At 42.5% G+C, this 25489-nt stretch overlaps 1 protein-coding gene across 2 annotated transcripts in view; it reads right to left on the bottom strand.

The window, feature by feature from the left end:
• bcl11ba (BAF chromatin remodeling complex subunit BCL11B a) overlaps window positions 1-25043 on the bottom strand; it is a 44179-nt gene extending 19136 nt beyond the window's left edge. The window contains exons 1-2 of one of the 2 annotated variants that reach the window (XM_034858374.1): window positions 24147-25043; window positions 14192-14644 (exon numbers count right to left, since the gene is read on the bottom strand). In XM_034858374.1, the coding sequence (XP_034714265.1) occupies window positions 14192-14644; window positions 24147-24201 (508 nt within the window). In that variant the 5' untranslated portion in view covers window positions 24202-25043. The remainder of the gene's footprint in view (window positions 1-14191; window positions 14645-24146) is intronic. The other variant, XM_034858375.1, reaches the window with a different exon arrangement.
• Between the last annotated feature and the right edge of the window lie 446 nt (window positions 25044-25489).

Here is a 25489-nt window from a genome sequence, read left to right as displayed (position 1 = left end):
CTGGAAGCAGGCCTGCTCCCATAACCACTCCAAGCTGTTTTTATTTGCTGAGCCTCATACCATCTCTCTCTCTCTCTCTCTCTCTCTCTCTCTCTCTCTCTCTCTCTAACACACACACACACACACACACACAAACACACACACACACACACACGTCTGAAGTGTCGTCTAGAAAGTCTGCCCCATCTCTTAAAGGAGAAATTCACTGGTTTTGTTTTACAGCTCCATTAACACATCTCTGACAAAACAGTAAGTCTGACAGATGATCAGTAAAACGTATTATGTATCACCCAAAACAAAATCTAAATAAAATTACAGATACAGATTACAAGTTCTGTACCAGGCTAACACACGCCACATCCTGCAGCTGCAACACATGGCAACATGCAGCAACATCCTGCGGCATGCTACAATGCGCAGCCACAATCTGTAACATGCTGGGACATGCTGCAACACATGCTAAAATAAGTCAGACCATGATACAGCTTCCTATGGAATGCTCTGACACACCAGGCCATTTCCCTCTGCATGTTTGAAAAATATAGATCTGCAAAAGGAAGGCGTAAAGGGTTGGACGACTAAAAAAAAACACTCTGTCATATGAGGACATGGCTCTCTGAGAGGCCTGGAAGGAGCGAGCACGGTGCAGCCTAAGTCATAGCTCAGCGGTCGTACAGCAGCCAAACACAACAAATATGGGAGCAGAAAGTGGGGGGAGACAGATGACGAGTGAAATGGGGGAAAGAATGCTTTAAACTCATCTTTTAGAAATAAGTTACCCACGAATATTTTGGCACAAAGAAATGAAGCCTGGCTGGTCAGTGGGCTCACCTCTCAAATTTTTCAGTTCCTCAGTTCCTCTTGCATTTTTCAATGCAAGAAGGAACTGAGGAACTTTGCCTGCATTTTAATCCAAGGAACCTAGACCTTATTTTGGGTTATAAATCCTAGTTCTTACCCAAAAATACAATATGCACGTACCCAAACACTGCAATCAGAGATCCCTTAAGGTTCTTTTTAGCATTGTTTGTGGTTGTGCCAAAACCTAGAAAAGGCTCTGATTCTAATGGGCGGGTACTTTTCTAAATGATGAATAGTCTAGAAAACTACAAAAGAAACTAATCTGAAACCTAGGCTTACCTATTCATTTAATGAAGCTATGTACTGAAGGCTTCCAAAGCAGAAGGAGATAAACAGAAATTTCTCGAGGTAGTCAGTCATCACTACTTTAGGAAAAAAAGTAGTCAAAAAGTCAGTGACTTTCCACTTCTGCACATGACTTTAATTTAAACATCACAATGAAAAACTGGCAAAGAAAAACCCCAAAAACAATTCTGTTGTTGTCTCTTCATCTACCAAAATTGCATGTTGAGGGAAGTTGCTTTAAATCCATAACCAAAAGTCTAATTTAAAATGTGTGGTTCCTCAGGAATAAAAATGAAATGTGCTAAAAGGCTTTCTGTTCCTGAGTGTATTTTCTCGGGCTCCTAAGTGCATTGGCAATCTATTTGAGGTGTGTGTTTGTATTTGTGGTCTAAGTGTGCTTCCATTTCCTACAGAATGTATGTCATACACACACACACACACACAGTAATGTGGCTAGTGCCAGTGTTGGTCAGAGCTGATCACAGCCTGCTCCACTGCTCATTAGACTCAAGTACTGACCATTTAGGTCAAGGCGTCCACTGCTGGATCTCTTCTGTGTGTGTGTGTATGTGTGTGTGTGTATGTGTGTGTGTGTGTGTGTGTGTGTATGTGTGTGTGTGTGTTTGTGTGTGTGTGTGTGTGTGTTAGTGTGTGTGTGTGTGTGTGTGTGTGTGTGTGTGTGAATGCTTTGTCAAGCTGTTGCAGTCAAGCTCACATCAAGCTACCCTGGATGCACTGATCTGATTTCCCTTGCTAGCGAGACTCCTCACCACAGCCAGCCAGATTCGGTTCTGGGCCGGCGATCATGAAGGGGGGCCGAGGCCCGCCGGCTGCTGCCGGTCACACTTTATCCAATGACCAATCACAGCTGGGGGGAGACAGAAAACACTTCAGATCCTGCGGTTGTTGTAAAAGCGCTCATGGGTGGCCGCGTATTACTGCAGTGTACCTAAGCATCTTGATGACATAATAATGTGCTGTGGGGCAGGGGGAACAAAAACAATGGAGAAACCCTCTGGTGATTAAGCAGCTTTGGACAGGAAGAGAGAAAACACTGCGCCTGCCAACCTGCAATTTTCTCCCAGGTTTGCTTTTTATCTGGAAGCCTTCAAGTGGTGCCAAAAGGGCAGTTAAGGGATCCTGTGGTTGGCCGGGAGTGTCGATAAATGGGCCAAAAATGTAGCTGTGTGTCAGGTACAAGCAACAAAGTGTGTGCGGACACTTTGACGTAGCACACGAGCATTCCTCGTCATGGATATAGGGAAGCACGCGAAGATGTTTCTGGAACTAACAATCACGGTAATCCTTCTGTAAGATTTTTTTTTTGGGCATTGTTAGGCCTTTATCTAGATTGAATGGCTTAGACTTGAAAGGGGGGGGGGGGGGGGGGGGGGGGAATGACCTGCAGCACAGGGCCGCAGGTTGGAGTCGAACCCGCGGCTGCTGCATCAAGGAGCAAACCCTATTACATGGCCGCCTACTACACCAGGTAGGCTAACCAGGGGCCACAATCAAATTGTGTGCAGTACTGCAACACATAAAGTGAGCTTCATCTTTCCCAGTACAGAAAGGAGAGCAAAAAGAAGAGAGACGATCTGCCTGTTTCTAATCAGAGGGCTTGTACTGCCAGCTGTTGGCCCTCAGCCAGCATTGTTTACCCCCAAGCTCGCTCTGAATGGCAAATTAGCCCAGCAATGGTAGTCTAACCAATGGTGGAAAAGACTGTTCCCACATGGTTTCACATACACATGCTCTAACTACCTAAATAGAAAACTAAATAAGATTTAAAATGCCTTTTTTTGCTTTCCTGGGAAACAGGGCACAGTTTGCTTTCTCGGGAGAAAAACTATGCGTGTTATTGATTGATTTACAGATGAAAAAAAGCAAGATGGCAGCAGCCCAGCTCCTCTCCACCGGCCCTCTTTTTGTTATCTGTGATGTTGCCCAAAGAAATCAATACAACAACTGTAGCTAGCAAGCTTTGTTTATCTTTTCCTCTAAGTGAATAATTCAGGGGTGTCAGCAGGGTGAGGCGAAGCTTTGATACAAACGAAAAGGTTTGGTGTTCAGGGGGGGAAATCTAACCCCCGCTCTTCTTTCCTTAAAAGTCTGGAGGAGATGAGAGATGCTGAAGGCAGCTGAAAATCTGGATCTGGGTGAAAGATGGAGAGAGACCGCTGCTCTGGTTTTAGCGCACCACCACCAAGAATGTCCCTCGCACAAAATAAATAGATGAATATGAGTGCTGGAGACAGCAACATCTGCTAAATATTGGGTGAAGGGAAATGCCAGTAAAAGTTAGTGGCGCTGCAGTGGTGGAAGGGGTGGTGCTTAATGGTTTTAAGAGGTGGTAAAGGGCTAAACAGTGCTATGGGATGCTACAGGATTTTAAAGGGGAAGGAATGGCTTCTATTGTTTTCCACGTCTTTGTTTTGAGGATGCTAAAGGAGGTGGAAAGTGAGGCTAAGGGGTATGCTTGAAACACATAGTAGGTACAAAGTGCTGCACATGTACAGTAAGGGCAAAAGGGCTTAAAGCTGTCCCAAATAACCACCACGACAACAAAAATCATTCAGGCTGGACATACAGCTGACAAAGTGACAGAAGTAGTCCTGTGAAGAATGTAATATTAATATAATTAATGTAATTAATAAGCCTAAAGAAGCCTGAGGGGTTTGCAAAGGTTTAATTGGGGTATAGGGTGGGACTGAATCCTATGTGTTAACCCAAATAAAGGCTCATGCCCATGACATGACACAAACAGGAAGGGTTTAAATTGCTGTTGTGTCAGAAGCTTTGATCGTGAGTCATCCATCCTCACGTGTAGCCCGGGTGGTGTTAGTATGTGAAACTGGGGACACTTAAACCCTCCTAAACAAGGGGATCAACATGTATTTGTCAGGCTATGCCACCCTCGGCTGCATGCACATATACACACACATCCACAAAAGTGCATGACAAGACAGCAAACATTTCCAGCAAAGTCGCTAAACCTCAGTGTCCCACCTTCACCACGGACACACAAAGCCCTCAGTCCCTTGTAATTGAGGTTTAAATCCTTTCCTAACATCCCTCCATCCCTCACTCTTCACCAAACATGGATTGCGCCGTCACAGGGCCCCTAATCCTTCCCAGTTTAACCAAGTGAGAAATTAGCTTTTGTTAAGTGGTGATTTGGCCGGTGCTAAACGCCAACAGCCCATTGTAGAGGAGAGGGGCAGTAATGAGTCCCCCCAACGCAGCAGAAAACTGTGGTAATCCCATCCCGTCCGTGCGGCCTGGCTGGAGCTGCGTGCTACTGTGCAGTACAATATCCTCAAGTTGTTTTTAGTCATGATCTATGTCTGTGTCGGTTTTGTCCAAAGAGGTTTTTTAAAGCATCAACATGTCAGCTTGGCTACAGAGGCTTGCCTTATATGTACTACCTGTTTGTGTGTGTGTTTGTGTGTGTGTGTGTGCGTGCGTGCGTGCGTGCGTGTGTGTGTGTGTGTGTGTGTGTGCGTGTGCGTGCGTGTACATGCGTGTGTTTAATATGCAGCCCCCCCCCATCTTTCTGCCTACTCCAACTTCAGAAACCTGGTATGTAGAGTTGTAGTGAAAGCTGCCAGTGTCAGGTTGATAGAAGAACCTGGGAACCAAGGAATTCAGATCCTCAAAGACGCTGAGAAAGAGCAGGCGGCTCTGGCAGGAGGAGACAAGACAAAGCACAGCGTTGCCTCTCAGACTCAGCGGGGAGAACTCTGCCACAGAAAATCCCTGCTACTTGTTCTCAGTCCAAGCACAATTCAGGAGTTAATTCACAGAAATCTGCAATGGCGGGGTGTTACATTGGAGAGGAGGAGATATTTTAAGGCGACGAGCAAAGAGTTGCTAGTGAGAAAGTTGATAGTACAGTTCTAACCTATGAAGTAAGACACAAGGAGTTTGATGTATTTATATGGAACACTGTAACTCTTTGCACCTTAACTGATACGTATAAGCTTCCACAAATAAAAATGCAAACCTTTTCTTAGAAATTAAGACTGTTTCATGCTTTCCACCCAGTTCTCTTTTTAATTATTCCATTCTAAGTGTAACTTAGTAATAATAAAATGTGCTTTAATATAGGTTGACCTGTTATCCAAGCATCAATCAGTGAAGCATATTACAAATAATAACTAATAATAATATACATTATTTATATGTAAATATTGTGGATCATTACTTCAACTGCAGATGGGATATTTCTAGATATGCCAGGATGTGACTGCCACCTTCATTCTGTTACTGAGAATAAAAAGACATGTTTGGTACTGGGGAAAGGGGTCGGCTGACTGTAAGAATGGATCATATGGAGCTCCAATCCAGCGTAGTCTGCCATGATTAAAATTACTTTATGAGTCTGCAAACACAAAACTGAATGTGCCTCTAGAGACATTTTCACAAATGATCACACTTCTTACGGAAAAAAAAAACACTACATCTTTTACAGACATGTAACATGTTCAACGTACACACAAGACCTATGCCTGTGCACACACACACACACACACACACACACACACACACACACACACACACACAGGAAACTGAAAGCAGGCGACACAGTTTCTCTGTTGACATACACACGCTGCAGCCTACATAGCGTACAAAGGCATGGAGAATGAGTGTGGGGTGCAGCCTTTCCTGGAGGGCCTGGGTCCTGAAATATCATCAGCACTGAGTCCAGATGAATGCAGAGGGAAGTGTAGCTTTGCATCCAGCCATTGTCACCTCCACAAAGCTTCACAATCAGCCTCCATCAGCCTTTCTCCTCTTTTTATTCACTTTCACATTCTACCTGTCTGACAACAGCTCCTAGCTCACGGACACAATTGGAACCTGCTACCACTTTATCGCCTGATCTGATCTCTCCGAGTCACAAAAGCCAACACGCTATATGAAAGCCTCTCCCATAGACAGAGTGATTATTTACAAAGGAAGCTAGTGAAGCGATTATTGTGTCAGTTCTTTTACTGGACTGATTTTACAAATTGTGGCTGGACTTTAATTTAGTCTCTGCAATTATATGGTAAGTCTTTTTTTATTAAGTCTTTATTTTTGTCACTTAACTAAAAAATGAATTTGTTTAATTATTAATACTGTTTGTTATTTGATTTCAAAAAGAAGTCAGGAGTTTGGGTGAGCAAAGTGATTCTTAGCTATTCATAGTTATTAATGCCCCATAAAGAGCAAAGTGAAACTGCAATAAAAAAAATAATATTGGATGAACTTCAGTGTTCTGCTCCCCAAAATGCACTGAAATACAGCTTTGGAATATCCTTGCTCAACAGCAGGTCCTTATGGGGCACTCGTATTGATAAGGTTGTATTAAAAAAATATATATTTTAAAATGTCTGTCATTGTTCCTTAATTTAACGGTTTCAGACAACAGAGTTTATAGTTAAAGCGCCCATATTCTGCTCATTTTCAGGTTCATAATTGTATTTTAAGGTTGTACCAGAATAACTTTACATTTTCAAAAACACCTGATTTTTGTTGTACTGCACATAGCATGGATGGGTTTTTTCCAAGTTTGTATGCATGTGGCAGCACCACGGACCCAAATGACACATTGAATCCCAATATTATAATAATATAGGCCCTTTAAAAAGTTTGAAACATGTCATAAAGGGTTTAAATGTGAATAGCATGTGCTGTAGTATGTGTAATTTATCTTAGCATGTGGACAAGTAAAATTTTCTTGGGGTTCTTTTCTTCAGAAAGCCCAAAAACAGCCCGCAGGTGTAACACCAGGACATTGTCTCTCTATACTCAGAAAGTATTCCACATGATGCAGAAGAAAAGATGTTTTACATTTTCATTAAGCCAACAGAAGAGAAATAGCTAGATGGTTAGCATGGGGAATTGGCACCTACAGAACCTACAGGGAAAAGACTTCACTCTGATTGACAGGTAATCAGTAGAACATGAAGAGCAGAACAGAAACCTCTCATGAGTTTGCGCCACTAAAATAGAAAAAAAACGAAAAAGAGTCTAATTCTGTCGTTACGCTCAAACGAATCAGACTACCAAGGAAAAAACACACACATTTGCTCTCCTTTTCACCAGCGTTCTCCACCATGCTCAATGTTTTTTCACATCTAATAAAAACACACATGACACATACATTCAAAGCTTTCCGCCTAAACCACAAGTTAAGGCCAAAAGAATACCATAAATAAATGGCCAAACTCTAGAGGGACCACGAAAGAACTCTAACTGGGTTTAGGGGGAGATTTGTTAAACCTGATCATCCCTGTGGGGTAGTAATATATAAAATGCTATAAAGCCCGCATAGTTTGAGAAGCTGAGAGCAAAAAACATGAAGAACTGAGAGTAAACAACAGATTAACAAATGGATGGCACCCTGTGTGTGTGCATGCAAGCACGTGCGTGTTTGAGTGTGTGTGTGTGTGTGTGTGTGTGCTTCTCCATTACTCTCAATCATTATTTCAAGTCATGGACAGACATAGAAAGGCGCTACCTTCAAAATCAAACCACAGCCACTCTGCACCTCCCTCCCCTCCCCCACCCTGCCTTCATCCTCATTCACGCGTGCACATGGAGCCTCGTCCACCAATCTCATTCCAAACGCCAGGACATCAATTTTCGCAAGTCGCCGAAAATTACCATGCATGAATGCAAAAAAGGCTGATCAGGAGTAATTAACACGGCTTCATATGCAAATTGTATTAATGCAGAACTACAAAGTCATTATGCAAATGAGGATTTCATCGAGCCTCTTGACAAATACTCCCAGCTCCAGCCATCTAGCAGCCGGGATGGATGAGAAGTCTGCTCGCTCAGTTTAGACTGGAGGGATGCATGTGTGTATGCATTTAGTCTAGTTGGCACTGGTTAGCTCTGGTGGCTAGCTTTGCGTGTGTGTGTGTGTGTGTACGCGCGTGTGTGTGTGTGTTTTTGTGAGTGTGTGTGTGTGTGTGTGTGTGTGTGTGTGAGTAAGATACATGGGCTAGTTTATGTGTGTAAACTGTGTGTTTAGGGAAGTGGCTGATGGCTGTGCGGCAGAGTAATGAACCTGAGATCCAGGGGATGGATGGATGGAGGGGAGAAGGGGGTAAGATGATATGAATATGCATGATGCTCACTGGCTTTGATGATTAAAGACAATTTTAATATTTAAATGAGTGCATGCAAAGTGATTAACGCAGCAGAGAGAGGCGACGAGGCGAAAATCGCAAAAAGGGATTTTGAAAATGCTAAGAAGCACATGAGATGCCGATTTGCCTTTGCATGCTCTATTAATGGCTCTTTCTTTCTCACCGTGTGTCTATGTATGTATTTCCATGCGCTCTTTCTGTCTTCTCCAGCCTTCATGTCTTGGTTATTTTGCCTATAAGCATCGGTATGTGTGTGTTTGTGTCCAGGATGGTGGATTTCCAGAGGAAAGGTAGAGTATCACTTTAGAAGAACTGGATGGAGGGAGGAGTAAGGGGAAATGAAGAGCACGCACACACACACATGCATGAAAATACACAGAGCAGAGGTCAGAATTTCAGGAGGGATGATTAGTTGTGGTGAAATGTCTTTAAGTCCGATGCTGGCTAGTAAAGCATTAGCAGCATGTTCAGTGGTGTAGAACTCCTTTCATTATATCATTACTAGGGGGGCATAGGAGATTCGTCAGAGAAGCCCTCATTGGAAACTGTTTGGGAAAGGGCAGGCGCATGACAAAAAACTCTCACGTCCTCCATTGTTTTATTAAACGTCATGCCCGTAGCGCCAGTAGCTCACTGGATGCTGATTCACAAATTCACATGTCTTGTCAGATGGCTTGCTAGGCACTGGTGCGCATACATTTAGGTTAGTGGGAAGCTGTGTCAACTGTATGGCTTGACTGCAGTTTACATGCAGCTACCAGGGCTAAGCTAGCTGGTCCGTGAATACCTCCAAACTGTAGGCCGGCTGGTTGGTAAACCACAAAGGCCTGCTTTCTATTTCTACAGATGTTCAGTACAGTTAAAATAGGGTTGTTCCATTACAATCCCTGTACACCAAAACAGTACTTTTTTGATAAATATTACATTTCTCTAAAGATATTTTTCTCAGTCAACAGAAGAAGCCTGATATCTCAAATGTTGAATAAAGAGAAGCAGTCATACAACTTTGCCTGAATAGAAAACTAACGATCAGTCACTACCTGATCAAAGAATGAGTAAATACAGTTCCGAAGAAATACGATCAATGTTGGCTTTTAGAACGTGATAGTTTTCGATACTCGGAGCTTCAGATAAACTTTAGTCAGTCTCTAAAATGTTTTGTGGAGTGATACTCAGCCCTACATGATGCACAACATGTAATATGTGGGTGTAGCAGCTATGGAGTGGTTTGGAAGGCACGTTGAATGAACACGACCATGTCACAGAAAGTAATTTATTAACAATTAATGTCATAAATTGTGCTATAGAGTATTATGTAAAATAATCAAAAACTACTTGTGTGTGTGTGTGTGTGTGTGTGTGTGTGTGTGTGTGTGTGTGTGTGTGTGTGTGTGTGTGCATGCGTGTGTGTCCCTGTCCACATCCTCTTAGGCCTATTAAAAATGCATCAGGACTGTACTGACACAGACACACAAACACCCTAACCGAAACTAGCCAAAAGCACACAGGATACAGAGGGCGAGAGAGGTAAAGAGAGGCAGGGAGAGAGAGAGAGCAGCAATACAAACCAGAGTAATTACTACTTCAAAAAGGCCGGTGCTCCATCCGAGAGGCCTTCCAGCTTTATTGAAACAAGGCAAAAAAAAAAAAGAGCAGCGGGTGCTGTAATGCCTCTAAGTACAGACTGTTATATCAAACACACACACACTCACACACACACTCACACATATTCTGTGCCACAGCTCTTTGTTAAGTCTTTGTGCAGTTTCATTTGGAAGATAAATAAGCATATGGTAAATATTTTAGGGACATGCCGATGTGCTCAGTCATTATTTATTGAAGATGTGTGTATGTGTGTCCATGTGCATAATGTTTACATAAGATTCAAACATGCCCTCTTGAAAATGCTTTTTTTCATTATGTGTGTGTTTTTCTCGTGGCTCGCTCTGCATATTGCACATCCTGTTTGAAATTATGCGTATTAATTATTCTCTTTTTCAGTCTAATGATCAACGCTGTGTGTGTGTGTGTGTGTGTGTGTGTGTGTGTGTGCGTGTGTGTGTGTGTGAGTGAGAAACAGAGAGAGCTCCTTGTCTCAGTCTGGGTAAGTAACATTGTGTGTGAAAGACATAGAGAGAGAAACGGAGGGAAAGTCAGCTGGGAAAAAACGACAGAAAAAGCGGGTGAAAAGCAGAAGTAGAGGTAGGCAGCACACACACACATACGCCCGTCAAATGGCTCTGTCAGATTAAAAGGGTGTCATCATATCTGAGTTTGTCAAAGCTGCACGCCCCTTCATGCTTGCATGTGTGTGTGTGTGTGCATACGTGCTGGTGTGTGTGTGTTCCTCTCTACTCCAACTAGACGTAGTGTAATTTCTGAACTAACTAAAGCCTAGATGACAAGGCTTTAAGGGCAGCACAGCACTGTGTCAGGTGGTGATACACTCCTTGGGGATATGTTTACACTACGTGGATGTATGTGTGTGTGGCTTAAAGTAAAAACGATATGTTTCCTTCTCTTTTCTCTAATCCAAACTGTCAGGATTCCACCTCCGTGGACTTGTATCTAACCCGACTGACAGTCGGCTGGGGAGACAGGAGGGTGTGTGACCACAAGCTTGTCTGTTTAGATTCCCAGACCCAAAGACAAGGTGCACTTGAGCAAGGGGAACTTGAACCTGCTAAATAGTAGAAAACTATGGTGGCACTGGTACTAGTTTATTTGAGTGTGGGTATTTTTGGAATGTGAAGTGTTGCATTTGACAATGACGCTTTTGTAGCTCAAATAAAGAATAATATCTTTGACAGTGTTAGGGCACGGTCACACGTGGGCAAATGAAGGCGAGTGGCCATCACCTTTGTTGAGTTGCCTTAAGTACGTGGCCTAAAGGGAGAGAGTTTTTGTGTCATAAGATGCTGCTTTCAGATAGATGTTCTCCATGTTGTATTCCCTCCCTTGCCCACACGCATTGGCCTACTGACGACATTTATGGCTATCCTTTATTTCCAGAAGACGGGATTAAGGAAGAGGAAGAGGAGGAGAGCTGATGGTTGTTAGAAATATGTTCCATAACAGAATTACACATGGCTTGCAGGACTTCTAATACATTGGCTGCATGTCGTTCCCCCTCTCTCTCCCCTCACCTGTCTTCAAGCTATTCTGTCTATTAAAGGCCATAAAAGCCCCAAAAAAGACTTTTCATATTTTTACTTAACCTAACCTAAACTTCTGAGCTCCCCGATCACTTTCCCCTTTTGTTGTTGTCTCTCTCTTCCTGCTCTCTCGCCCCCTCCGCTATGCCCCTCTCCTATTTCCCCAGGTAATGAAAGGTGTAAAAATCTATTGGAGGAAAAGCTTGGTCCCCTCCCGACCCCCACCCCCCTCCGCTGAGCGTGTTCTCTCCAAATTAAACTCTGGCTCGATTAATAAACCCTTCTGTCCTCTCCTCGTGTTAATAAGGTGCTAGTTGGCCATATTTCATGTGGAAATTGTGAAATACCGAGGGTAATTTTGAAACATAAAATGTTATTGGAGCAATATAGTTTACAGTTGCCGCAGTGCACGTCCAATTGAGCCGCTAATATGTTTTTGCTTTTAATGTGAAAATCATTGCGCGTTCTATTATGAAGAAATATTGTGCAATTACATTTTCAAGCCTTTCGTTGCTGCACATGTGGCGTTGATTTCACAGGAGGACTCCAGAGAGATATATTGCAAGCATTTAAACACGGGAAAAAATCTACCTATGCACATAAATATGAATAATGCCAAACTAATGACATGACCAACGCCGATCAATTAGAGCACACGCTTGAGTGCGGCTCGGCAGACACTCTGAGGTTGTATTAGAGCTATTCACACCCTCCTCCTGCTCAGATGTGTATGCATTAACTGTAAAGCCGTAGCACAGTTACAGACCTAAGAGCCGGGCTTTCAGAGGTTCAGATGGCTGTGCCGTCTACACCAGCGCTGGGCAGGTGCCTAACACAGCTGTAAAATATTGATGAAGTTCAGGCCCGAAGAGTGTTTTACAGCGCAGGCCAAACCGCAGACTGACTCTGTTCTCCTCCAATGCACTACACGGGGAAACAGAGTCAGGGGGGTCACCTGTGAGCGCATTTCCTCACGTGGTTTCGAGGCAACATTTCCCTCCAAGTTCAGTCGCAAATGAAATGTTGCTACAAATAGAACAAAGCAGGAGTGTTGCAATCCCAAGAATCCCGAGGTACTTCCAGCTGACAAATCAGGGCATTGATCGGTATTGGTTGAGCTGGAAAGCTAAAGATATTATGTGCATACATTTGTATATAAATCTATTAACAAATGTATTCATGCCGTGCATGTGTATTTATTGAACAAAAGATTTTGTTAGAATAATTTGTTGGTGCAAGTTGTTTCACATAATTTTGTACATAAATCATTCATCATCATTGTGTTACTTCCTTTTTAAAAGAACAAAACAAATTTTACATACTTTTATTATTTGCCAAATATCCATATTCACATAAATACTAATGAACAAGCAATGGCATTGTTGTGACTTAACCAGATAAGAATGGTCCGTCATTGATTTTCCAATCCTAGTAATTGTTTATGAAACACAGTTTTTTTGGATGGAATATACCTCTGGAGCTTGGGACTGGTATACTTATTTGTTCAGGAGGTTAAAATAAAACAGGGTCGGGGCGCCCGGTCAGCTCACCTGGGAGAGCGTGCGCCCCATTAACAGAAGCTCGGTCCTTCGACCTGCAACCCTTTGCTGCATCTCATTCCCCTTATCGCTCCCCTTTCAAGTGTAAGCTTTCCTGTCAAATAAAGGCCTACACTTACAAAATAATAATCTTTAAAAAATAAATAAATAATTTTGAAGCAGCCTCAATAGTCTTATTTGCTGGAGTGTGTGTCCGAACTAGAAAGGGTCAAGCATAATGTTGGCTTCCATGCTTTTCTGAAAAGAAACATGATGCTGGATTTAAAAAATAACCACTAGGTTGAGATGCTATGAGTATGAATGGCAACCGTCCAGATTTACTCTGTGCCATCATATGCAAACAGCCCTACTGGCTTACAATACGCAGTGTTTTATTTCAACTGCAAAACAATACTGTCTAACTAGAGTTTTTAACATGCTTTCATCTTTCAGAGGTTTGTATCTAGGAGTCATTTTAGCACCTGCTGGTTGTTGGCGAGAACCTGCTGTCAAGTTCTGGTCCAGCAACCAGTGACCTCTAAGAAGGCAGGACAGCTGAGAGGACTTCACGTCGCAGGCTGAAATATTCTGCTCCTCCCCTCTGGCTTTCTTTGAGCGTCTTGACTGGTTTGAGAGATAACTGCTGGTGATCTCCCCCCACCCAAACTGCTCCCGTACCCCTCCGGATGGGGGAGAAACTAGCCTCATTTTAATCCCTTTTTCTGTTTTTTTTTCCTCTCCTTCTCCTTGCGTGTTTTTTCCCCCTTCCTTTGCTTATTTGAATTTTAATGAGCTTTTCACCTTTTTAAGCAGATGGCTTAGGCTGGATTTCTCCATGAAAGTCGGGGTGAGTCTCTCTGTCACGTTTTGCACAATTTGTTTCAACTAGCTGAGTCCTTGAAGGGGTTTAGGGCTTTGAGTGGGTAATGTGCCTGTCTCTCCCTTCTTTCTCGTTACTCCCTCGCTCTGTTGTCCACTCGCGCTATTGAAATGAACATCTCTCTCTCTCTCTCTCTCTCTCTCTCTCTCTCTCTCTCTCTCTCTCTCTCTTGCTGGGGAGGATGGGGCAAGTCTCAACAGGATGCCTTCACAAAGCTGAAAAGGTAATTTATGTATGGGTAGGTGCAGTTAAATATAAAAAAAGTTGTGTATTTAGGGTAATGAAAGAGCTGGATTAGTTCTCTAAAGGGTGTGTGTTCATCGTGCCTACCTGCCGGTGTGTTCTCTTGCTTCGGGCAAATTCCTTTGATGAGCGTCCTCTCTCCCCTCACACCTCTCCCCACCTCCTCCTCCTCTGGTGTCACCTGGATGCCAATCTCCACCGGCTCCACCACCTTCCTCAGCTCCACCCGCTGTGCGTTGTGATGAAGGCTCTGCAGAGTCGGACTCCCTCCTTCTCCTCCCCGGTCGCTCATCTTGTCGTAGCAGCCATTGGCCAGCAGCGGCGTTTGGCACTGCTTCTTCTTGTGCTCAATGAAAAGCACGATGTCGCCCAGCGGGAAGGTCATCTGGCACTGGCCGCAGGTCAGCAGGTCGTGGTCGGCGTGGAGGCCGGATGGCAAGGCGTGGGCCAGACTAGGGTCCAACGGGTGGGGAGGTAGGCGGAGCGGGTGGAGGGATAGAGAGCTGGAGAGCAGGCCGCCATCTGGATGCTCAACCTCCTCTGTACAGCAAGAAAAACAGAAGAGACATGAAAGATGTAACACCTGGACATTTGCTAAACTGTGTATAATTATGAGTATAATATTGTTTGGGAACCACTCATCCATGTGTTCTGGTAAAACTGTTGACAGAGCTCCAGAAGTCAATGGTAACTCTTTAGCAGAAACTACTGTAAATTGGGTGGTATAGACACAATGCAGTGTACATTTAAATTCCACAAAGTAACGTTGATCAGAGTGCTGCAGTGGTTTTTTTCAGCGTTAAATCCTCGAGTTAACAGATTTATCCAGTTTGGTCCAGTATTGCGACTATGACTACCGTTAAACTGAAGGGTAAGAGAAAGAGAAAGGAAGGGAAAGAGCAAATGCTGGAAATTTTGGAAGGGAAAGAGCAGTCAGATATCAGATGTGTGGTAGAATAACACACGTAAAAGCCTTTCTGAACAGGATAAAAGGGTGGATTGGTCTAGATTATTGCTTGCAGGAACCAAACTGAAGGACTGAGGAAATCTGCAGAAAAAGAAGAAGTGACCCCAGAGGTAATATCTCTCCCTCCCTCCCTCTGTCCCTCCCTCGTTCTCTCTAATATAAGATGATGGATGAGCAGCAGGTTGGCCATTTGTCTCAGGATCCACATTAGAAATGCAAACACATTTGGGATGGCAAATGCAGATGAAGGCTTCCAGATGGAGCAGCCCACCTCACCATCTACCTGCTTCGGGCCTGCTTTACAATACGCCGCTCTTTCACCTGTTTAGCCCTCTGCTTTTCACACTGGAACCACATCAAATCTGCAATCACATAATATCTGGTGGGCGCCAAGGTGTTTAATCTTAAGTTTTTATTCACATTTGTGCTGTAAAAAGTCCTCTACAAGTTGAAAAAGAAAATTTACTGTCTTGTTTAAAAGAAGTACTAACTTCTACAAGAAGTAAATGATAAACAGTAAAAGTAAAACAGTACTTGGCAAATAGCCAATCAAATTGCGGCAAGGCAAGAGGCACTCAGCCCCATTTGGCATCAAATTTGTGTCATCCTCTTTATTGCCAAAGGCTTTGGGCATGCGCCTTGTTGTTTTCCTACATTCAGGGCACTTTACAATGTGAGTGTGGTGCTTTCATCCCCAGAAATCTGCCTCTTAAGCCAAGTGCAATTAAAAGACCATAAAACTATTATATTTCACCACTGACCTTTAATTATAGATTCATGGGTGGGCTTTACCCCTTAACCCTTGTGTCATCCTTCCGGCTCGAACACATTGTTCGCTCTTCATTGTTTTTATTTCAACGTTTTTGTAGCATTTTCGACAATTTTACCAATAGTTTTAAACTCATTTTTTGGAATTCATGATCAATACACCACATGTAGCCTACATGAAATTATACCTAACTTTTGAGGTAAAAAGCAAAAAGTATGCATAATTCTAACTAATATATAAGATAAAAGTGACGTATGTTAATGGTTTATCACAGACTGTTGAAGTGAGGTCAGAATAATTATATACAATTAAATAAAACAACACAAATTCAATAAAATTTGGGGAACCCCTGTTGTTTTAGTAGTTATAGCAATATAAATAGAACAATAAGTAACTCGTACTGCTCTAGTTACCACAATTAAAATATTGATAAAAACGAGACAGAAAAACAAAAAAGGAACAACACCAAAAATAAAAAATGTATTTACACACATGTACATACAACAATTATATTAAGCTAAACCTACAGTAAGTAAGGATGTGGGTGGAACTCAGGACAGATACATTAACAAAAAGTGCAAATATTAAAATAAATCATAATTTGATTTACCTAGTAATAAGAAAGTTAAAGTTTAATATACAAAGAAATGCATAATTATTGCATGCATCTATATCACCTGATCATCCTCATCAACAAAATACAACATATATACATACCTAAAATATAGAAGGAGGCTCTAATTTGGGTTAAAGTTTTCTGCTCTAATAATTAGTATTCATTTGTATTGCTACGTGTGAGTGTGTGTGTGTGTGTGTGTGTGTGTGTGTGTGTGTGTGTGTGTGTGTGTGTGTTTGTGTGCGTGCGTGTGTGGCTGTGTGTGTGCAGGTATAGGTAAATTGTGTCTGAGCTGTGTCACATCTCCACAAACCAACTGCACTGCTCCTTCTGCTTGTGTGTGTGTGTGTGTGTGTGTGTGTGTGTGTGTGTGTGTGTGTGTGTGTGTGTGTGTGTGTGTGTGTGTGTGTGTGTGTGTTGCAGGTTTTTACTGTTTGCATGTGCACATCTACACCATGGGTATGCACACACATACTGTTTGCATTGTTTGTGCACGCGCGTGTGTGTGCGTGCGTGTGTGTATGTGTTTGTGTGTGTGTGTGTTTGTGGCCTGCAGGCTGCAGCCATCTGTCCTCCGCTTTTGAAAGGAACAGCAGAGTGCATTTCTCTGGTAATACACGTTAGAGAGAATAAAGACAGTGCGCTCATCTGGAACAAACACACTCTACAGTTACACTGACCCCTGCAAACTTGACTCCATCACAGAGATTAATGATTATCATAATATGATTAAAAAAAAAAAAAAGACAGCCAAACCTCAAAATACACAGCTGGCTTCCTGTGTGTGTGGAGACACATACCATTTACAGTAAAACTGGTTGAGATACTTTTCAAACCACAAAAATACTGTTACATTTACACTCAAATAAATTTTACGTAAATATGTATTACAAAAAAAATCTATATGTTCACAGCCAAAGCCAGTTTCTGGAGATATTCAAAGACTGTGATAAAAAAGGAAATGTGGATTTGGTTGTGGTTTCTTTGCCCATAATTACTGGATGAAGTCGACAGACAGATGCAAAGGAAGAAGCGTCACTTTGGCCTGATTTACCTAATAAGGCTCAGGTGAGTCAGGCAACAGCGCTAATAGGATTTAAGTTAACCGGGGCTGAAGAAGAACAAAAAAATCAAAGGAAATGGAACGTCTAAAAATGAACGGCTCAAAAATAACACAAACTATCTACAGTTTTTGCAGTGAGCGTAGTACAAGAGGTACTTGGAGAGCTCAAATGATGGTGTTTGGCTTGTTTCAAGGCTAAAACGGTGCTGCTTTGAATTCCCATTATCAGGGAGAAGTTCTCCGAGCAGGCTCCAGTCTCTAGGGCCGCCTATCACTGTAAATGTGCTTTTAATCCATCTAGACCCTTGACGCTCTCCACACAACCGTCAGACTGTGTTCACAGACACAAATGAGATAGCATATTAACGGAAAGCTGCTTCTCTAATATTTGTTTTCTGCTCTCTTCAACCAAATTTTTACTTTTTTACTAGCATCATAACTTTCCCCATTTAGACTGATGAATGCAAGGGCTAGAATTAAGATGAAATGTTTGTGGGTGAGACAGCCCAGCACACTCACTCAGTGTCACACACACACACACACACACATAAACAGATTAGAATTGTAGCAGCATCACAGCCATTTGTCGCCCACTAAGCAATAGCCACACCTCGGCATTTCTCCAAACCCAAAGAAACTGACGGTTACCACACATGAACACACTTACAGCGCACCAACGGCTGGGTCACTCTGGCTCATTTGTCTTGGCCCACCACCTCAAATTTGGAGAGGGAAAACTACTCTTTTTTTGGAAAAATATTGCTCATGTTTAGAATGCGAGTGCTCGATCAGTCATTTCCTGCTTTACAAAAAGCTACTGAAATCATCCAAATCCTCAAAGTAGACCCCAGAGCTGATGATACGGCCGCACACACCACTGCACAGTGAATACCAGTTCACACACAGATACATGACGGTGGTAGTATTAGATGGGTGCAGGAAAAAAAAAAATCTCTCAACTCAATGTGATTTGCAACCACAGACACGGTTCAAGTGTAGACATGGCTTCAGAACACTTTCAACACCAATGTGTACTGTCTGAACAGGAAGTAGCTTTTCATCCAAACTAAGAATTTGCAAAGGCTTATTGTACTGAGGTGTGTTCTGGGTGTATTTATGATTACAGTGGGTTGTGTATTTGAAGTCATTCATTTTATCTTGGAGGTTTTTAGGTGGCATCCTTTGCACGGGGGACTTTGTGTTGGTGCCAGTGTTTAAGGCGCTAACCTTGTAATCACAACACCCCCCACTTAGTTTCATGTCGTCTCTTCGCTTTCCCCTAATCTGCATCTCCTCCCTACTACCTACCAAAATAAAGGGAAAAAATGCCTGAAAGAAAACTTTGCTGAAGTACATTTTACAACAGAAATACAACTACAACTACTACAGTAACATCAATATAACGAGAATGTGTGTGTTGTAGCAATTCAAATCGTGCCTTCATTTTTTAACAGAAAGTGATTGAAGGATTAAAAAACAAACGTTCCACCATTGTGACTTTCAGCCTTTTTATAGATTTGACCTGATTTCAAAACCTGTTTACGTCAAAGTAGAGCCGGGCAACATATCACTATATTATATCGATATCCTGATATGAGACTAGATATCCTCTTAGATTTTGGATATTGTAATATGGCAAATGTGGTGTCTTTTTCTGTTTTTTAAGGCTAAATTACAGTAAAGTGATGTAATTTTCTGAACTTTCCAGACTGTTGTAACTGTTCTCTAATTTGCATTTACCCACATAGTCATTGTATTCACATTAATGATGAATAGTTATCAAAAATCTCATTGTGTTAATTGGTGAAAGCGCCAATAGGCAACACTAAAATATCATTTTGGTATCAATTTTTAGGTATTTGGTCAAAAATATTCTGATACTTCATTTTCTCCACATCGCCCAGCCCCACGTCAAAGCTAATTGAAGTTTATCACGAGGTAACACTGTGGTATTACCGTAGTTGGATTCCCATATGGTGATACAGAGAGTGGCAAAGAGTTGAGAATGCGGGGGGGAGCACAGAGCCACCTGCCAGCAGGTGCTGTGGTAGAAATGAAGCGCGCCACAGAAACACCAACGGAAACATACAAATCCTTTGACATTAATGTGAAATTACTCCATTGTAATTGTATTTGAAGTCATTTTCCAATTCTATAACATATTTTGTGATTTGGTTTAGTAATACGCCATTGACAAATGAATAAGAGTATATAGTCGTTTAATTTATCTAGAGATGGTTTGCATAGTAAATATGCCGCCGTTGCTTTTTAATATGGACAATGATGATGAAGCCGTTTAAAAAAAAATTAATTAAAATAAAATAAAATAAAAGAGTTGATAACTTTGAACCACACTGACAAAATGATTTAATTAGGTAACAATTACTCAGAACAAAAGTTAGGTAAATTATTAATTATTATTATTATAAACAAAACTAGGGACAAATTATTAAGATTAGCTAAGTGTTGTCCAATCACTTAAAATAGCTAGAACTACGCTATGTCAAATTATTACAGTATATACCCACACACACACACACACACACACACACACACACACACTCATAGTGAATGCTATAGATGTCAGTCAGCCCCTGTCATGAATTTACAGTACATGGTGTAGGTAAAAAGTGCGACAGAGATAGTGAAGTAACAAGAGTGCAGGTGTTGACAGTTAAGAGTGGAATGTGGTCTTTCAGCACTGATGTCATCTGTTTAACACACACACACACACACGCACACACACACTCTGATACCCCTCTCACTGGCACAGCCAGCGCAGCACTGACAGCCTGAGAGCTCCCCCTAGCAGGAAGAGAGAAAGAGAGACATAGAGGCAGACCGAAAGAGAAAGAAGGTGAAATAGAGAGATATAGGAAAATACAGAAGGGGGGGGGGAGGGTGGAGGGTGATCGTCAACAGACAGACAGCTCACCAAGCCTCAGCTGAGCAAAGCAACACTCTGGTATGCAGGCTATGGCAGGGTGTGTGTGAGTGTGTGTAATGTAGTATCAGTAGTGGGAGAGTGTGTACAGCCTGCAGATCAACAAAATGAGTTTAGGCATGCTCTTTGGGAACTGAAAACTGTCATCCTGTACACACACACACACACACACACACACTAAAAAGTAACAGTTTTTTTTTAAATAACAAAACTGGCCTTTAAAAGATAAGTACATTTACATTACTGTAATTCACCTATTGTGGTGAATAGAATTTGATGTGTGGTGCCTGCAGCATTAAAAGGGGACATTTAAAAATGTCATGGTAGAGTGTCCTTCCAGTGTCCTGGTTAGAATACAAAAACCTCAATGGCAAAAGTTTTTTTTATAGGGACTATTCCTTTAGAAAATAGCTTTTGTTGATTTGAGTGAACTGACCCTTAAAGCGTTGTTAACAGTGTAGTCTCTGAAATATAGAGGACATTCATTGGAAGGAGGAAGGAAGGATATTACTATTAGGAATAGTATTATGTATTTAATATAATCACTTAATAAGACTTATTTATCACATTTAAAAAAGAAAAACCTCATCTACAGAATGCTTCACTGCATATAAACGAAGGAGTTACTATGTTCTCTCTCTCTGTGTCTCTCTCTCTAACAAAGACTTAGCCCCAGCAGGGTGCACGGCTATTTGACAAGCCAAAGGGAAACATGCATCTCAAGTGGGCGACTGCAATTTACACGCAGCTCTCTCTCTCTCCTCGCGTGTGTGTGTGTGTGTGTGTATGTGTTTGTGTGTGTGTGTGTGTGTGTGTGTGTGTGTGTGTGTGTGTGTGTGTGTGTGGGGGAGCTCTCGTCCTGTTTGCGTCTCTTCACACTAAATCAGCCTCTTGGCAGAAAGCTGGGGTTATTTGCAGTGAATGAGAAGCAGAATGCACATCTGCACCTTCGGGTGTAAACTGTCTCGGCGTGGAGATGCCAAAACCCACACCAAATCTGCTTGCCAAACGCAAAGAAATATATAGGTTCCCACCAATTCATCTGTCCCATGTTTCTCTCTCTGGACGGATCTTTTCATTTTAACATCACATCCATGGACTGCATTTAATAGTTCTAGGTCAAAACGATGATGCCTTACTGATTTCTCTTATCAGTAAGATATCATATTGGTTTAATCACACACAAAAAAAGATTAAAACAAATAGAAGCAAATAAATTAAAGAATAATTTTAAGCTTTGAGAAGACTGGGAATTGTGCAAAATGGGGCTGTAATAACCCTAATACTTTGAGCTCTGAATGTTAGGTGTTGCACTACAACTGAGGCCTTGCCAAACTGCATTTAAAAAATCAGTAATTTAACCTCCAGAAAATCTATCTTACCTTTCTTCACACTTCAGCTCAATACCGAAGGACAAAAAAGGTGGAGCAACTCTTGTTGTTCTTCCTCTAAAATCTAATACCCATGCACAATGTAATATTTTGGGATTGTGTGATAAACGATTTTGTGAAATCCAAATTAAAAATGCTACGATTAAAATACAGGTCAGACGGATTTCATGACCTGACAGTTCAAAAAGAATTATGCGGATTTTGAGGGGGATTCACAAATGCATTTGCATTTGTGTGTGTGTGTGTGTGTGTGTGTGTGTGTGTGTGTGTGTGTACTCAAGCATACTAAATTGCCGAGCATCTCTTACACATAAATTATGGAATGTACAGCACCGTGCTGCAGCCTGAATGGTGATAAATCCGACAGACAGACAAGTCTGACCCGCTCTGTGGACACAACTACCAAACTGCATTTTACACTTCATACACACTCATGAGCATAGAGTGTCTTTCTATCTGGTGGAATATATATACTGGGCTCTGCTGCAGAAGCTGAAGTCACAGGGTGACCCATTTCTAAAGGTAACTGGATACACACTGCAGGCCTGCGTATGAGCAACAGTTGTACTTCTATTAAGAAATCAAATCACTTCATGTCAAGATCATTTGACATCTAAGCCACATGTATCATCTTTAAGTGTGTGAGTGTGTGTGATTCCGTGTCCAACCGTGTGGGTTGCCTCCAGGCATCACAGCAGAGGAGGGAACCTACAGACAGCCAGGCAGCTTGGCCCAAAACCTGGACAAGGACGCTGAGCGTGCTGAGGCTTTACTGTAAATATGGGTGTTAAATTATACACACCAAGCCACTGAAGTGCACACTGATACACTGTAGTGTAAGTGAGCTGATCTGGCAGACTTCACACAGGGCAAGTCTCCCCAAATAACCTCAGGATGGACAAAAGGATAATATTCGCCAAATGTAGCACAGTAGCCTACTTCATGTAGTTAATCACTTCCCCTTTTGTAATTTAGGCTCATTGTGGCAATTCTGTAAATCAATAACAGTTGCTTTTAGCTGGATTTATTTCATCACTAAATGTCCTTTCTGATATTTTCTGCTTTTAGCAGCCAGCACCAGCTGAAAAACTGATCTGAGGCCAGAAATCATTTCACTGCTGAGAAGTTTTGCTGCAAAAGTCAGCGCCAAAAGATAAATGAGATAACTAAGGAGCAATAGCAATGTTTCCTCTTTGAATCGTTTGCGTAATTTAGGTTTGAAATTATGACAGCAAAAGTACATTTTCTTTTTCTAAAATATCTTTTTGGCACGCTTTACTTTGCACTAATAAAACGCCTTGAAGTGATTATTAACCCTTCACGTCTTAATTTAATGCACTCTGCATAAAAGCACCGCGGAGGAAACTCTGGAATTTTGCGCCGTCGAGGCGTGCAGTAACCTTTTAAATAATCCAAACCGAGCATTAATATTACAAAGTATAAGCTTTGCATCCATCTAGCAGAAAACATAACGAACGGGACTAACTAATTAAACTGTATACAGAGAGTCACTATCACAGATGCAATAAGTTCCGCGTAGTAAATGTTTCATTTTTATTTTTATTTTGATCATTTTCCTGTATGGCTGCTGGTACAATATTTAAGTTTAACAGTTGTCTGTTAGTTATAATAAAGTATCGGCATTTTTCTTAAAGTGAAGGAGGACATTCATTTGTTAGAATTAAATAATCGAAATATGACTGACTTCTGGTTGTGTGTTTTCATCTAATGTGAACACAAACTGGTATGTTTATGGGAAGGGACGACATCTGCGTAACAAACTACATCAGATTTAAATTGATGGAGTTCGTATTTTTATTGAAAGTTGAAAATTTTGTTAAATTTTTTCCTCAATTACAGTGCTAGTTACAATTAAATTAAGACAATACGTGGGGAAATGAAGAATGGCATGTCTTAATTAACTGCTGGGACGGATCTCCGACTTCTCCTCGAGCTGCTTTTACAGGAAAAGTCAAACGCAGCCAAAGACTTTCCCAACTCTCTGCTCGGTGTGTAAATCTACTAAAACATGAGCAGGCTAGGTATAAACCGTAATAATTCGTTAGTTAAATAAAGGCCTATATCTATTTATGTCCGTAAACCATGAGTGGAAATAACTGGCCTTCAAGACGCACTTTGACAAACTTTCTATTCGGAAAATATTCATTTTTACGCACCGATCACGCAGGAGGAATAATCCACTTACTTCTCAGAATGACACCGGAGAGGAGAAAGAGAACCTAACTGTATGCTGTGGTAGTGTGATGTTGTGACTTTTGCAGGACTACATACGTGTTATTTCTCTCTGGGACAGGTGCTGCGGGTTCCCCTGCTTGCGTCGGGACATCGCCCTGGCATTTACACTGGCATCGCCCGGAGAGCGGCGCTGGAAGGGTCGGCTCTCCTCCTCCTCCTTCTCCTGCTGCTGCTGCTCCTGTATAGCGGCCGCAACCTGGCCCCAAAACCGGCCGCTCGCTTGCCACTCCGAACTGACCACTCTGGCCGAAAATGTGGCCCTCAAACTGACCCCTGCGCGATGGATCTCCCTCCAGCGAGCGGCGGCTCCTGCGCGCTGCGGTGACCGGCCGTGGTGCAACGCTGGGCGGTCGGGCGCTCGGTCGGAGTTTAATGCCAAAGTGGTGGCACGCCTCCCTTCTAGTGGTGAGGGAGTGGGGTTGTCCGGCTCTGCCTTCCGCCGCGTTCACACCATCTGTCAGAGGAGAGCGGAGAAAGGAGCGGAATGGAGTGAAGTGGAGGAGAGACGCGGCAAGTCGGCGGTCAGCCTGATGGACAGTCACTGCCTGCGTCCACTCTCCGGCCACCCTGGACACCGCGCGTCCCTTTCCGGAGAAAGCAGGTGAAATGACGCCAATTGACGCCTGGAAGTGTAAAAAATACGAATCCAATTTCCTTCTCGGTACTTCTCGGGGTGTCGCCAAGTGGTGGGCACTTCTTCTACTGCACTGGCAGTGCCAGCCAGGCGGGCGGGTTAGTCTTTAACTCTTTAAGTCAAAGCCCAGTGCTGGTTTGAGGACAGACTGCAACCCTCTTTTCTCTTTGTGCTAGCTGCAGAGACCCGCATCCCCGGGCTGTGTGCGGCTGTGTGCGGCTCTGTGCGGCTCTCTGGCTTCTACAATGGGAGAAAACTCAAGTTCAAGTGCGGACGTGACGTTCAGTCTGCGGTGAGAAGGGAGAGTGGAGACTGAAGAGCACTGGGGGCGACTAGTGGTGGCTTTCACATACACAAAGACACACACACACACACACACACACACACACACACCGTCGCACACACACACACACACAACCCGCGTATACACCCTGGTGTGTGGCGCGCACGGCCCCAGTGGTCAGAGTCGCTCAAGTAATCCCCGCCGGTGTCCCATCAGTATTAGAACAGGATTTGGTTCTGTTGAGTTGTGTTCTGGAGGTCTTCCGTACCTTGTCCACAGGATGTTGGTCACTTTGCTCAAGCCTGTTTCCACATTTAAAATAAATGCAAGCTTATAGTGTTCAATTAAGAGCCGTTCGTTAGACGCTTTTCCCACTTTGTGCGTAACATTCTGCGATTATTAAATATTGTTTTCACTCAACATTTATTTAACATGTGAACCTTTTGAACGCACTTGATTACT

The sequence above is a fragment of the Etheostoma cragini genome, chromosome 20 (genome assembly GCF_013103735.1).
Source record: "Etheostoma cragini isolate CJK2018 chromosome 20, CSU_Ecrag_1.0, whole genome shotgun sequence".
NCBI classification, from domain to species: Eukaryota; Metazoa; Chordata; class Actinopteri; order Perciformes; family Percidae; genus Etheostoma; species Etheostoma cragini.
Note: the sequence above shows the minus strand (reverse complement) of the source record. Positions and strands in the feature narration are given on the sequence as shown.